The 16,105-nt window shown below is 47.3% G+C and overlaps 1 protein-coding gene across 1 annotated transcript in view; it reads left to right on the top strand.

Moving 5' to 3' along the window:
* Positions 1 to 2,815: 2,815 nt before the first annotated feature.
* LOC135896953 (FH2 domain-containing protein 1-like) overlaps positions 2,816 to 16,105 on the top strand; it is a 55,341-nt gene continuing 42,051 nt past the window's right edge. Inside the window, exons 1-3 of the mRNA XM_065425504.2 lie at positions 2,816 to 3,283; positions 7,523 to 7,797; positions 11,388 to 11,807. Of these exons, the coding sequence (XP_065281576.2) occupies positions 3,217 to 3,283; positions 7,523 to 7,797; positions 11,388 to 11,807 (762 nt within the window). The 5' untranslated portion in view covers positions 2,816 to 3,216. The remainder of the gene's footprint in view (positions 3,284 to 7,522; positions 7,798 to 11,387; positions 11,808 to 16,105) is intronic.

The following is a 16,105-nucleotide window of genomic DNA, read 5'->3' as shown; positions in this document are numbered from 1 at the left end:
CTATTGCATCAGATCTTGGATGTGGTAATAGAAGTACGCGAGTGCATTGACGGAAAAATTGAGAGTCACTTTAGCGTACGCCAAGGAGGGTGAAGGCGAAAGCCTGCACGTTCAAGAGACATTAATTACTTGAAAATCTCATTCGAATGCGTTGTTACTTCCGTCCGTGTCTAACGCCTTTTCCTTGTGTGCGCGTCCTTTGTATTTCGCTGGTACCCCTTTTTGCTACTTCTTACTACTTGTTTTATCCCACCAAAGGTTGTGGGTTCGACTCCCACCAAAGGTCATGAGTTCGAGTGCATGCCTGAATTAACTATATCGCAACTTTGCCTTTTCTTTTATTTGGGGTTAGGGGGGGAGGGGCATGATGAGCGGCATCAGAGCCAGCTGTAGAAGAAGACGGCGAACGCGCGAGCAGTGGCACGAGAGCGTGTCTGCGCGAGGCGAGCTCACGTGACTTTCTGCATCGCACGCCGCGTTTTCCAGGCCATCAGGGGTACGATCCACCCAAATTCTTTCGCCTTAACGAGGTCCCTACGACGGAAGTACCATTCGCGTCGTCTGCTGACAACCACCATCATTATGACCGATGTATTCGCACGTGCTGTACAACAGATGGAATATGGTAAGAACCAGTGTGTCGGAACGGAACGAAAACAAAATCGACAAAAACACGGTATTTTTGGCCCGAACGATAACGTATAACCGAAACGCTATTTATTATTTTGTTTCGGAGGGAAGCCGAAATATTCTTTATCGGTTTTCGGTTCAAGGAGAAAGTCGGCAATCCGAAGCAATCGACGTCAGGCAACGTCAGCATAAGCGCGTTTCTCAATGTAGGCGAGCGATAGCCGATCGAGCGCTCCACTAATCGGCATAGTAGCAAAACCCAGTGCTGGCGCGTTGAAGAGCTTATCGTTTCGTTTCCTACGGATACAACGCTTTGTTACCGAAGATTTATCGTCCGTTTATGTTCACTTTATCGGAACGGCGGTCTCGCGTTTAGGTACACTCGATGACGTGAGTTAAGGCACCGAGTGTGATCTCAGAATTCGTAATTCACTTATTGAGGGATATAAATACTATGCCTTTATCCTCACTTTGCTTCGAACATTTTTGCTTGCGAACTAAAATTGTTATGAACCATTATGGATCGTTATTTCTTTCTTTTTTTCGCTCCTGAGCAGAACCGGTACGGAACTTTTTTTTAGTGGAACGAAACAAGGACACGAATAAACAAATACTTGTCTGGGCTTTTTGTTTCTTTGTGTCCTTGTTTTATTCGCGTGGTTAAACCTCCGTTCTATATACAGAGGCGTGTTAATATCGGCTATTTAGAATACAAATAGAATAACCTTTTCTATTCGTTTCGAGAATTTATGCCGAATATGTGTTTCTTACGAACATAAGGAATAGCAACATTATTGGAGTGTCGGGCAGTGGCGTAGCCAGGAATTCTTTTCGGGAGGGAAGGTGATGGGTGTGGGGGAGGACAGCCACTTGACCGGAGACGGAGATGGGGAGTGAGGAGGGGAGTTGGGGCTTAGCAGGTGGAATTCTGGTACAAAAGTTCGGTGGGGCGGGGGGCTCGTGTTTTTTGTGTTTGGAGTCCCCTCCTCTCCCCCCAATTCCTGACTACGCCCGTGGTGTCAGGAGAGAGAGACCGACGCAAGCTTCCGTACGATTATGCTGCTGGACAGCCGCAGATGCTGCAAAGAGGCACCATGTTCCTGAGTGAAAGCATGGAACAACCACCTTTCGTGCAGTAATTTCCTGTCATTCAATAAGAACCAGCCGCTTCTTGGGAGCCCGTGAAATTGCTTTCTCGATTTAGGCAAATTACTTTTTTTTTATTCGGTCAATCTCATCCCACTAGCATCTCTTGAAACAGGTGTGCTATGCTGCAGTATCACGGTTGACTCATTCAACGCACACAACACCACGCACATGTGATGACTTGCGGTTCTCTTGCTTCATCACTGTAATTGCTATGTCGTACCTACCAGATAAACGAAGCAACTTGCTTATGATCTTGAAGCTCCTCAGTTGACTCGATGTCCTGTGCAGTCGGAAATGGCGGCGTTGTGGTGCGCCGCCAAATACATATGGTCAACTGCATGAATATCAATTAAAACGGGGGAGTGAGCACGAAACGAAGCTTGCGTTCTTCAGCAGTGCATTGCGGCACCTTGCAGTGGACTCTTTCTTATCCTTATCTACTTTGTGGTAAACCCGCGTTGACCTTGCACGTCGAATTCATCAGGCAGTTCTCGGACTAGGTTTTCTGCATACGCATTTACGCATTTGCTGGTCGTCGCATCCTTAAACTGCGTCTGGCTCACATGTCTGGTGCGAGCTGAGCAGACAGTGCACACTGGACACCGGCAGTTGCGGCTAGTTTACCCGGTAGCATTGAGTGACTTCAAGAAAGAGCAAAACGGGTGCTGCATAAGCGATCGGAAGGTCACAGCGTCATTTTTCTCCAGCCATTGTTGGACGTCACAGCCCCGTACGCTCTCCACCGCAACCTTCGCTCGCATTATTGTTCTCGGCTCACCGCATCGTTAAGGCGCGCAACTTATATCCGCTCGTTTTTGACTATCTTTTTCCCCCCTATCGCCCGCGATACATGCAGGGTATACGTGCACCGTGTGCACGGTGGTTCGTAATTCGCCGACATTGGCATCGGCTGCTAATTGCTCGCGCGCGAAGGGGCAATTACGACGAGCTGCCCTACCGCCGAGGGTCGCAACGGTGTGTAGCGCAATCGTGGAGGAAGTCGAGCGACCGGGGAAGGGCGTCAGGCACCGCACGCATCGAAGTCTCGTCGCCCTTTCGCTCTTCCCCCCGATGCCAGCAGCGTACACGGCCGTCGCGGCGGGGTTACGCGTCTGTATCCACGCGCTCGCACAGGTCGGTGGGTTTTCTTCCTGGCGCGGTTCTGCTGGCACGGCCGTCGGCGCCGGCGTACAGCGTCGGTGGCGGCGGGTGCGTCCATATATGCGGAGGCCCCGGTGACGCGTCCCGCGGCGGCCTTGGCGCAACGGCGCGAGCGGGGGCTTTTGAGCGGTTTCGTCGTGGGCGACCGTTCGCGGTGGGCGCGGTGTGTCCCCGCGCACACCGCGCGGCGGCGAAGTGCCTCGCGAAGACGCGCGCCCCCGGCCTGGGCGCCCGGAAGGGAAGCACGGCGACGACGAAGACTACAAGGACGCCGCGATGGAGCTCCGCATCGGGCTCGACTACGTGGTGGAGCACCCGGAGTACACCCGCACGCTGGCCACCGGTGAGGGAGACGGGCCGCGCGTTCGGCGCGCACGGCCCCGCGCTGTCGTTGAAACGCCTCGAGCGGCTGCTCGCGGTCTTAACCTGTAGGCACTGCTGCTGAGCGCGAAAGGCACACTACACCTGGTCTGTACCGCGGCCGCCACCATAGTGGAGTTACCTGGAATAATTTATGCCACAGCTGCATTCTGCTCAGCAGCGGCGTGCAATATTCGTGAAGCTACCGTAAAATGTTAATCTGGGAGAGGAGGGCTCATTCATTTCGGAGCGTTTCTTTACATCTCAACGTTGTACCAACTTTACTATGAGAGATGCCATCAGGACTATGTTGACCCACCGAGTCGCAAATACTTTTCTTAGCCGCCGCATGCGCAGAAGTCGCCGAGGGTTTGTTGGGGCTGTGAGTCGCAGTAGGCGAATGTCAGGCATTTATTTTTATGTCGTCATAAAGATCGCGCACAGCACAGCTCATAATAGAACCGGGACAGAATTATTAATTCGTTATACAAGTCATTTCGTTGTATGGAGGCGTTAGTTATAGAGGCGCTCTGCTGTTCCCAGGTTTACTTTAGAGCGGGGAATCGTATGGGCCAGGCGCATTATATACAGGCGCCGACTACGGAAGGTCCTCCCTAAACTTTCCGGAAAAAGCAGAGACAGTTCCCCAGTGTTTTAGAGTAATTCTACATTACACCAAGTTTCCATTCAGGGGAAATGGGGGCGGCATCTGTGGAGAAAGTTTAGTGTTTCTGGCCTAATTATGATTGCTGCAAGTAATTACTTAATACATTAGTTTCCTACCTAGTTTCCTGCGTTCAATCCACGAGGCACGTAGTATGTAGTTTTCTCGCTGTCCTCAGTGAACTAAACAAGGATCTTCATTTGTATTTGGTGAACATAAGCGGAAATGTATGAATGACGCACATGCATGCAAAGTACAGGATATGTGCGCTTGTTACCGCCTTTTCAGTAAATAACGCATATGGAAGCTTTCCGGAGCTCTGTGATAATAAGTGTGTTTTACGAACGGCGCAGAATTTAGCCAGTCGTCTGGGAGAACTATAACTGCCACCGAGACCAAGTTTGCTGAAAAATGGAAACAAGGGGGGGGGGGGGGGGGGCTTCGTTGTAGCCAGTATGCGTGCGAAGGTAAATGTTGGTGCATGAATTACAATTTTTGTAACAAATTCCTTTATCAAGTGCTCGAGATAGTTCTACCGCCGTTATGCACTGTTTTCCATGCAATGTACCGAGAGAACTCTACGTTACACCGCGTTAATATTCGGTAAAAATTGGGGACCTCTTATGTGCAATGTGTGAGAACAGTTTAATGTTTCTGAAATAATTACGAGCTTTGAAAATAATTATCGAACCGTTGTTTTCTCTCGGTTTCCATGCGTTATGCGAGACGACCGTGCTGTACTCGGCGATGTAAACGAGCCACCTTGTTGATATAAGAGATTCCAGTAACGTAAGCAAGAACGCGGACATAATAAGAAAGAGCCGTGTGTTTGTATCAGTGTCCTTTTTATTACCGTGCTCCTGTTTGCCCCACTAAATACTTTACGAGCTCTACACCGATCGTGTAATTCGAGGAGTGATATTTCCTGCTCCGTGTGCGGTGTTATCTCTGTGACGCATGTTGGTTACAATAAATTATTGCCACTTCAATATTTCACCTCAATGCACTATGTAGTTGATTTCACTCCCATCAATCAATGTACTAACCTTATTACGCCTGATTCGACGGAGATGTGACTATTCAGCTCTGTCCAGACGCCAGTGACAAGAACATTTTTTTTTTTGCTAACTCGACAACCGTTGTGGTGCGACTCGCGCAGCTGAATGTCAAAGTGGCCTGAAAATTAAATTAAATTGTGGGGGATTTAACGTCCCGAAACGGAACACTGCCATTGGTTATGAGGGACGCCGGAAGGGAGTGGCCCGAATGAAATTTTTACCAGCTTGGGTTTTTAGCATGCACCCAAAAGCACGGTGCACGAGCGCTTTTGTATTACGACTCCATCGAAATACGATCACTGGGTTCGGGACTCGAACCCGCGACCTTGTGCTCAGTAGCGCAGCGCCGTGTAGCCCCAATGGGCCACCGCGGCGCCCGAAGGCGGCGTCAAAGATACCGAAAGAAACGATTATTCTCAAGGCCAGCACGAGCGTGTAGACGTTTTCGTCCCTCCTTTCAAAGAAGCAATAGCTGTTTTTGCGGAGTTCTATATACGGGGAAAGAGGAAAGTGCTCCAGGGTGAACGCTACACAAATTAACATCCTAAAATCTCCTTATAGTTCCTGCCAACTAAATTTACTCTTTTTATTCACTGTGTGTTCTTAATGTTTTATAAAAAATGAAATATTAAAATAATATGATTTATTCCTCATAAGTAAGTTTCTCTGATTGAAAGAGACGAGCTAACGGGCCATTGCTATAGCTTTTTGTTTTTTCCCTGATCGTAAGGCCCACCCAATTCGTTCGACACGCACGGCGAGGCGCGACCATGAATCTTGACAGGAGCATCGCGGCGTGTGTTCAAGGCCAACGTCGAGAGGATTTAACGCCCAGTGCGGTCCTCTGTATACTCTGTGCCACACGGCGAACTTGCGTCACGTCGATGTACTGCATATTCATGTGTTAATTCCGAAAACACTCGGAAAGCCTCACAAGCTCGAAGTCATGGTCGCACTCCTACAAAGTTGTGCATCGAGTGCAGGGCTAGCCTAAATCAAATAGCGGTGACTGCGCTCTTCAAGCGGTGTTCAGACTGCCGTATCTCTTCGCGATCGGCTATAAGCTAAATATAAAAGGAGGTGAAGGTTTCTAGATGATGGCGAAAGCTGCTGTAAACAGTTGGCACTCTCAATGAAAGCCTGTCGGGCCGACGGAGCAGTAAGCATACGAGCCATAGGTCGGCGCACTCAGGCATGAGTGCACTCACTCACACTTACTCGCACTCATTTCAAAGACGTGAGTGCGAGTCTGAGTGAGCGCCAGTGAGTGTTATCGGAGGTGAGCGTGAACGTGAGTGAGTGCGGGGCCTGGAAAGATTATGGTGAGTGAGTGTGAGTGAGTATTCTGCCGACCTATGCGTAAAGCACTCGTTCGTATCGATGCGCTTCTTCGTAATTGGAGCGAACGTTCACATGTGGTAAATTGTTATCTATGAAGAGTGTTCATATTTACTCGCGCACAGTCAAATCTCCTACCGAATACAATGAATGCAAGCACTAAATACAAGACGGCACATAAGGAAATTTATTTCAGTGAATCACAACATTCGATCAATAAATCGCAAAATTTGCTCTCGCCGCAGACTATACTACTCTACGACTGAAATAGGTGGCCATAGAAAAAAGCTGCATCTACGCAGTTCGGCTAAGCTCCAGCCATCCATTGAGTGGCAATAAATGAAGATTACGTGCGCAACCAATAGATTATTGAAGGTCACGGGTTCTTGTATTAGTAAATTTTTCACATAATTCGCAAGTATGCTTCATTAGCAAACTTGCAGGTACGCTACCACTAGCACAGAAACGCGATACATTAATGGGCTTCACCGCACACGAGATTTTCGCAAATTATGAGACGTCACCTGTCATTGTTCAAATAAAGACTGAGCGCGAACAGTACGCATTGACACTTAGATGTGCGTGGCTGGCGAGAACCACGCCTATATTTTTTAATACCGTAGAACACACCAAGTGCGCGCAAATACGAAATAAATATTTTAAAAAATGATACGCCGCTATCAGCTTGGTAAGATGCCCTGTGAGAACGCTAGCTTTAGGATAACAAGTTTATTGCAGCTCTAGTGGACCAGATTTGCGGGTTGAAGTGGTGTATCGCATCCAATGTGATTCTATAGGTTACGGAACGTGAAAGAGTTGCAAATGAAAGAATAATTAAATTGTGCAGTTTAACGTCCAGAAACTGGCACCGAGGGGCGCCTTATAGTGCGCAGGACTCTGGATTAATTTTGACCACCAGGGGTTCTTTAACGTGAACCTAAAGCTAAGTGGCGGAGCGTATTTTGCACTCCGCCCCCATCGAAATGCGGCCGCCGAAGCCGGGGGGAGGGGGGGGGGGGCGGGGGGACCCTCAGGTTCGGCAGCACAACGCTACAGACACTGGGATATATCGCGGCAGGTGCGAACGAGATATCTACCGCTTCGTCTCGGCTCAGTGTCTCGCGTTCAGCGTCCCTCTAACAGCATCCACGACCTGTCGCAGCGGCCGCGTCCGGCAACAGCGACCTGCGGCGCCAGGTGTGGGAGCTGCTGGTGGCGCTGTGCGGCCGCGGCGGCGAAGGCACCCGGCGGGCGCTGTCCACGCTCGACCAGCTGGCCACGCTGCGCGCCCAGCGCACCCGGCTGGCCGCCCTCGCGCTGGCCATCTCGCGCGGCACCGACGACGAGGCGCCGCCGCTGCTGGCGCTCGCCAACAAGGCGCTCAGCGGGCGCGACAGGGCCAGGCTGCGCGCCGAGCTCAGGGCCCGAGGGTCGCAGGTGAGAACGGATCGAGCGTCCATCTTGCCCCCTCTTCCCCGTCCACTCTTAGTTAGCCTCTCGTGTGAAAGAAAAGAAGTAAAATGGACAGGTGGGTGAGAGAAGCTCCCTCAAGCATAGTTACTACGAACTCAAGGCAGTTTATGCCTGCTGGTTACAGTGTATCTTGGTCTTCTTTTTTTTGGCAGTTTTCTTGTATCTTTATATTCATTGTACCTGTATAGCATAACGCTCGCTCTACCGCAGACGTTGCAAGTGTAGGCCACGCATTATAATGTAATGATTTGTACTTTTTTTTTTCATGTCGCACAATTTTGTTCCACGCTAACTATTCTATATGATGGCTTACACCTGGTGTGCTTATGTTCCATCTAAATATATTTTGCATTCTGTTGTTCCTGTTACGAAATTACATTTTGTAACTGTTCCTTGCCTCCCGCAATGCTCCGATGAAAACAATAAATAGCCAAATTAAGCTACAGAAACCTTCTCCCTGCCTACCCACGCCCATGGAAGCCCACTCCCTTCGATCCCTTGCCATAGAAAGTGGCTTAATAGAAAAGGGGTCTTAATTAAAACGAAAAGATAAATAATAAACACAAAATGACATTTTAAAGAGAGAACGAGAACATAAAGACAATGAGACCGAGCGCTGCCTACAAGATATCCGGCGGATAGGAGAGGTGAGTTCAGAATGCAAACAGGAACACTGATCATAAAGGCCCTCGCGCGTTCAGCCCCGTTTACCTGGAACAATACTCATTAAACATATCGTCCCTAAGCCAACAACCACATCCCCCATTGCGCCATAAAACCTTATATATCATCAACAACCACATCAAATGTAGTTCAGACGTATTTTCGCGACTGTATCTCATGTTGCGAGATGGCACGACTCATGTTATAACTACACTTGAGGGGTAGGGGGGCATCGAGCGGCGACATGAAATAGATAACACGAAATTAAGGCGAAAATAAGTCCTTTGTGGGTTCCGCAAAAAAAAAAAAATAATAATTGGTACTCGTTGGGACTCGATCATTTTTGCGGACAGTTATTGCGTTGGAACGGCACTGCTAGTTGGGACCACTTGTTACAATGCTCTATTGTCGGGCCTATACGTACAAAATGCATTGCAAATTGCTGTCGTAGGCAGGCAATACGCCGACTCTTCGATTCGAACGCTGGCATAAAAAAAAAACCGAAAGAAAGAGATAAGGAAGAAAAAACTTGAAGAACAATAGACACCTAGAAAAGTATTCTGGCTGGTAGTTGATAAAATAACGCGGTTCACTGCCACTTCCGATAAACTGTGTTCTCAAGTGGAAACGAACCATGATGTCATTATTTAGCCTGCATTAACAAAACATCTCTTGATTATGACTTTTCATTTTAATTGGCCCGTTCGCGTTCACCTTTCCACGATGCACTTCAGCCCTATGACTTCACTTGCAAATGCAGAGGAAACATCTTTGACATGTCAATATAAAAATATACGAGAATAAAAAACAGGCGGCAAGGTACCGTCAGTCCCACTAAGAGGAATGTGACATACTTCATGGCATTTTAGTGCCTTTGTTCGTTCTAATTGCAAGTGATTGCCTCTAGTTTGGCTGCGAAATGCTAAGTAGCTCAAAAGTTTCACTTCACCAGTCATCATCTTTCATTCATTTAACAATTTAACATTGTGGAGAAGGCGGTGACATAGTGTACTTCTTGTCAAAATCAATCAATCAATCAATCAATCAATCAATCAATCAATCAATCAATCAATCAATCAATCAATCAATCAATCAATCAATCAATCAATCAATTAATCAATCAATCAATCAATCAATCAATCAATCAATCAATCAATCAATCAATCAATCAATCAATCAGGCTTTGAAAAGAACCAAGAATATTCCTGTTTACAATTAGTGTTAGTAGTTGCCTTTACGATTGGAATGTGTAGCCACCCTATATACTAGTTAAACCAAATATGCATGGTATGGTACAGCTTTATTAAAAGAGAGATGGCACATCGGCCTATTAAGGGTAATGGATTTGGGGAAGTGGGAGATCAGGACAGGGCCAGCCACCGAGGAATGCTTCCCCCGCACGGTTGCACCACAAAATTCCACCGCGTGGGGGCTGAGTAATTTCTCTGTGAGGTACCGTGGGGCGTAAGCTTAATTTGGCGGGCGTTTGCAGCAGGTGACACGCAAAATTCCGCAAGCAGGCTTCGCCGCACAGTTGCCTCATACGTGGCCTGGATGGCGGTGCTCGTGCACCGGGCACACAGGAACGTGCTCGCGAGGGCTTCATTGTCGCCTTCGTTTATTTTTGCGCCCGCGCCCAAGATTTCTCGCTTCCTTGAGGGCGAGATCAAACACGTTGGTCGTAACCGTTCTGCCACGTGGAGAAGCCTTCTTTAAAGTGCTGCAAGAGCGATGACGACACTTCCTCGATTGTTTGCAAAGTCTGTGATATACCTGCCCGGCTCCGAAGAAGAAATGCGTGGCGCTTGTAATGGACTGGTACGAACACATAGTGTTTATCGACTCAGACGGGCACTTATACTTACGTATATAGCAGTTGTCTCAAACGCATACCACGCGCCGATGCGCAAACACTCTGCACTGGGTACACTGTGGCACGGTCAGGGTTAAGTGCAATCGAACACAGATTAGATAAAATAAAGCTCGATAAGAGCCATGCGGGCCGCAAACAAATTTTCTTTGAAGAGCGCGATTGCATGCGGGCAGTTTGTTTGAGGCCCTTTAACTGCAAGACTATCTATAGGCGGGCAGTGCTGGTATATATAATTGCGAAATATAACAATAGAAACAGCTATTGAAAGTGAGCTAGTTTAAGCACGCTTTATTTATCGGATATCTCTGGCTGGCTACCTGGGCTGAAAGTTTTGAAACACCTTGACGGAGGCCCACATAGCTGCTACAAGGCAGATAAGACAAAAGCAGCATGTCAGATACAGTAGTGAGCAGTGCATAACAAAAGGTATGATATCACAAAAGAAAAAAACAGTAATTACACTATAAAAAAAAACTTGAGAATAACAGAACAGATTAGTCACCTGAGACTCCTCGTACATGCATGCCTTATTGGCCAAGCACAACACGAAAGTTAGGACGGACAGCGGCGCTGGCTCGTGATTCATCGTGGTGTCTGAACATCGAGATGAATATGCGCCAGCTATGCCAAATTTCAGTCTTTCATCCGAGAAACCTAAAAACAACAGGAATAGTGATATCAACTATATCTTTCATCCTGTATACGGGGGTTACTGCGCTATAAACACACGGACAACAGTAGTAGAAGTGGACTCAAGTGGGGAAAAGAAAATAAAAGCTGGGCGCAGTCCTGTCCACTTCTACGTCTGTTGTCCGCGTGTTTATAATGCAGTGAACTCCCGCATTACAAGATGAACTTCCACCACCTAACCCAAATTGCCGCTCTTCAACTATATCTTTCACTAAACTTAACATAAGAAATGTAGCTAAAGATTACAAAAAAAGAAAGAAAGCAGAAAAGTAAAAGCAAAACAAGAAAGCAATATCATGAAATTTCTGTGTTGCTGCTTCCGGCACAGGTTCCTGCGGGGCTGACGTCTCCTCCTCCCGAAGAGAGCGGATGGCCGTCGGGTACGTCGGGTCGGCCGGAGACGTTGCAGCAGGCCTGGACGGCCCTCTCGACGAGGGCCTCCGGCAGCGGCAAACGCGAGGCGTACCTACTGCGCGCCCTGCAGCGTCTTCTGGCCGACGACGCCTGGGACACACCCGTGCGACAGACCAAACACAGCCAGACCAGCCTCGAGGCCCTGGACCGGTGCGGAACGGGATCCGCAGCCGCGGCTGCCGCGCCCGCGAAGAGCGTCGCCACGACAGCTGCTGTGACGCAGACCACCGCAGCGGCGACTGTCGCAGCTTCCGCGCCGGCCGGCGACAGCGGCGGAAGCAACAGGAGGTGCTGCAGCTGCCGCTGCCACGAGCCAAAGCCCGCGGAGATTAAGGCAAGAAAATGAGAGGCTGAACCGTTGAATATCTGACAGCACCCGCGCTTGGGATGGTGGTGACGATTTCGCCTAAGGCTGTGAGTCCGTTCAGCTACTGAGTCGTTCGGACGTCTCGAAACTAGACCTTTGTTACAGGGAAGTCGTAACGAGAAGCTCCGAAATTATTTTACCCACCTTCGCTGTCACTCCCTCTTCACTTGGACGCGTAAAGCTTCCGGCAGTACACAAGCAACCAGCCCAGCCTGTCAAACCTACTAAGTAAGGCGACAGTTAGTGTGTGCCGCCATCTCACCTATCCATGGTGTTCTTGCGTTCTGTCCCGATAGGTGTTCAGCCCGAGGCTTCGAATCAAATCAGGGACACTGTGCTCGACAGCAGGACAGCAGCGTGGTTTGTCTACAGTGCGGTGTTACGTGAGAGGAGAAAAAAAGAGGTTATTTTCCCGTTTCGTAAACTGCTGCTTGACGAATAGCTTTTATAGATAAGCCATTGCTTTAAAGCACGAAACGGCAGCTTTTCCCGTTCACTCATCCGCACCAACACTATCACTGGAGTAAAATTCATCGATCATTATGCCATGTACCACTGTATGCAAACGTACTGCCAGTACGTTCGCAGTAGCTACTCTTTTACCTTTTCGTCGCCAAATTTTTGTGAATCCGTGTGACAGAGAGAGAGAGACTGAGAGGTCATAAGGGAAAGACAGGGAGGTTAACCAGGCTGAGTCATGTAGGCTACCCTGCACTGGGGAAGGGGAAAATGGTATCGAAAGAGGAGACGGAAGGGAGAAATTCACGCTTTGCACAGTTACACAGACAAGCGTTCATCGCTGAGTTAGTCACAGGCGGTCATACAAACTGGTGTATTTCAAAAAACGCAGCAGCGCCTTTGTATACTTGCACATAGCAGATGCACGAGGCCATGGGCCCAAGATGTACCGGGCTGCAAAAGCCCTAATGGAGAAACAAGAAATTAAATAGATCTCATACTCTTTGCCGATTCTAGCATAGTGCAGGATGTTAAAGTGTCAGGTAAAGTAAAGGGCAGTGATCATAGGTGAGTGAGGTCTAGGATTTCTCTCAAACTGAACAGAGAAAGAGCAGGATTGGTCAAGAATAAACAGGCCAACCTAGACGCAGTAATGGTAAAAGCAGATGAATTCAGGCTGGTGCTCGCAAACAAATATGCAGCTTTAAAACAGGAAGATGATAACATACAGGTAATGAATGAAACCGTAACTATAGGCTGATTTCCGAAGCAACAATGGGAGCAAAGTCTCCCAAGTAACAAAGGGTTTCATAGAGAAACGACAAAGCATGAAAGTGTCTAACTTGAGAGATCAGACAGAATTCGCTGGACTGTTAAAGCTCATAAAGAATAAGAAAGTAAACGATATTCGGAATTAGAACGTAGGAAAAATGGAGTAAACAGTAAAAAATGGTCGCAGCATAAAATCAGTGGGAAGAAAACTTGGCAATAGGATAGGGCAAGATGTATTCAGAGAAAAATAAGCAGTGTAATGGCATCATCGATTTCGATGATATAGTAAAAGAAGCAGATTATATACTGACCTGTACAGTACCCAGAGCAGTCACGCAACTTTCATTCGAAATAGAGATGAAAAGAATACAAAGGCTCCTTCTATAATCAGCGATGAAGTTAAAAAAGGCCTTGCAAGACATGTCCCGGGAAAGCACGGCCGACTAAGGTGGAGTAACAACCAATTTAATTCAAGATGGAGGAGATATTATTCCTGAAAAGCTTGCTGCATTTTATACGCAATGCCTCACGACTTCAGGAGTACCAGACAGCTGGATTAATGCCAAAGCTATACTAATCTAGAAGAAGATAGACGTTAAGGAACTGAAGAATTATCGGTCAGTTCCCTTGCTTTCAGTGTTGTATAGGTAATTTACGATAATTTCCAAGATACTTTCCAATTGAATGACGGCAACACTTCAATCAACGAAGAGAACAAACTGGCTTCAGGAAGAGATATTATCAACGAATCACGTTCATGTCAACAATCATGTAATTGAGAAATCTCCGGAGTACAATCAACCTCTCTATGTGGCTTTCATAAATTATGAAAAGACATTTGATTCAGTAGGGATACCAGCAGTCATGGAGGTCAGGACGTAATCAAGAAGTACATGAGGCATACCTAAATATCTTGGGAAATATCTTCAAAGATTCCACAGCAGCCTTGCTTTTCCACCCCCCCCCCCCCCAAGAAGAGAAAAAAAAATCTATAAAGACATGGGTATGACAAGAAGACACAATCTTTACAATGCTATTCACTGCATGCTTAGAATAAGTATTCAAGCTATTAGACTGGGAAGGCTTAGAAGTGAGGATCAATGGCGAATAGCTCAAGAGCATTCGGTTCGCGGGTGCCATTGCAATGTTTAGCAACACATGAGGATGGATTGCAACAAATGATTGGGACCTTCACCGGAAAAATATAAGAGTAGGGTTGAAGACTGATATGCAGAAGATAAAAATACGCAATAGTCCCGCGCAAGAAAACAAGAATTCAAGAATTCAAGATCGCCAGTCAGCCTCTATATAGGGCCTGCAGGAGTACGTACGTTTATCTAGGTCAATTACTCACAGGGGACCCCGGTCATGAGAAAGAAACTTACAGAAAAATAAAAATGGGTTGGAGTCTATACGGCAGGCATTACCAAATCCTTCCTGCGAGCTAACTACTGTCGATGAAAGTGTACAATAATTGCATTCTACTTGTGCTAACATTGGAGGCAAGAACTTGGAAGCTACCAAAGAAGCTCGAAATCAAGTTAAGGAGCGCGCAAATAGCGATGGAACAAAAAATGTTAGACCTAACTTTAACAGACAGAAAGAGAGCACTGTAAATCAGGTTGAAAACGGGGACAGCCGATATTCTAGTTTACATTAAGAGAAAAAAAATGGAGCTGGGCAAGCCATGCAATGCGTAGGACAGATAACCGGTGGACCATTAGAGAAGCAAGGTTTGGATGCGTGCTAGTTGGTAGTCCATTGTTTCAAACATCACTTACAGCGCATAAAGGGACAAGGGACCAAAAGAACGACAAAGACAAGCGCTCTGACCATTAGAGTTACAGAATGCGTGCCAAGGGAAGGGAAGCGCAGCCACGGACGAATGAAAATCAGGCGGGGTGATAAAATTAGGAAATTTGCAGGCACAAGTTGGAATCAGCTACTGAAAGACAGGGGAAATTAGAGACCGCTGGGACAGGTCTTCGTCCTGCAGTGTACATAAAAATAGGCTGATGATTATGATGTACCTTCTACCGCACTCTAACGTGCAGCAGTTTTCTTGCGTTCAGCAGTTTTTTCTTGCGTGCATAATTCATAGGTGTACCTACGCACTGTTTGTAATGGACTTTTCGCTCCTACAATTAGCAAATATAATAGGCTATATCAAGTGTTCCGGAAGAACCATAAGTTGTTGCTCAAAGAAACGTCCAATGATAAAGCATTATCAGTTCGTAGATTTCGAAACAGTGGAAAATTTTGTAAGAGGTTTTGCCGTTTGTTCGTCCCAGGTGTCATTTTACATGTCTTCACCGTGTCCGTTTAACATATGACGAGAATGAATGACGAAGCTCTTATCTCTTTATCTCTATCATTATGTTGCCTCCGCTCCTTTTTCGTGTGTAGGGTAGCAGACCGAATGTATTTCCGTCTAACATCGCTGCCTTCCTCCCTCCATACTCTGTGTCTCTCTGTTTATTCAATATTTAGTAGTCAGGATACCAAATGTGGCCTGCGTACGATTTATGCTCCTAAGTGCCACTACAGTGCCTATATTAAGCAAGAAACCTACGCCAGTGACCACGCTTTCAGATACAAGACGTACAGTACTTAGACCACGGACCGGCTCCGCCTGCGCGTCCCGCCATACACACTTGAGCTTTGCTGTTCTCTTTCCAACCCCTAGCTCCCAACTCCTGTGTAGGGTAGCAAACCGGAAACTAATATCTGTTTAACTTCCCTGCCTTTCCTTTTCATCTATCTCCCTCTCTCCTGCTGGACACAGGCTCCGATTAAATACTGCAATTGACTTTGGATATACATGACTGTACGTTTTCTGCGAGGGTTGCGTGTGTGGTGCGCATCATTTCACATGTCCTCGCAATCACCCGTGGTAACATGCCAGGCGAGTCACTATGCAAACCTCTCTAATACATGAAGTGCAGACTTTCTCACTCTTTGCTGCAAGAGATGCTCTTTAAGCTTGTGTTAGTAGCGTGGCAAGCTTTGGGCCCATGCATTTGCTAATTCCGAAT

Source organism: Dermacentor albipictus, chromosome 3 (assembly GCF_038994185.2).
Source record: "Dermacentor albipictus isolate Rhodes 1998 colony chromosome 3, USDA_Dalb.pri_finalv2, whole genome shotgun sequence".
Classification (NCBI taxonomy): domain Eukaryota; kingdom Metazoa; phylum Arthropoda; class Arachnida; order Ixodida; family Ixodidae; genus Dermacentor; species Dermacentor albipictus.
This window is presented reverse-complemented; position numbering and strand designations above follow the sequence as displayed.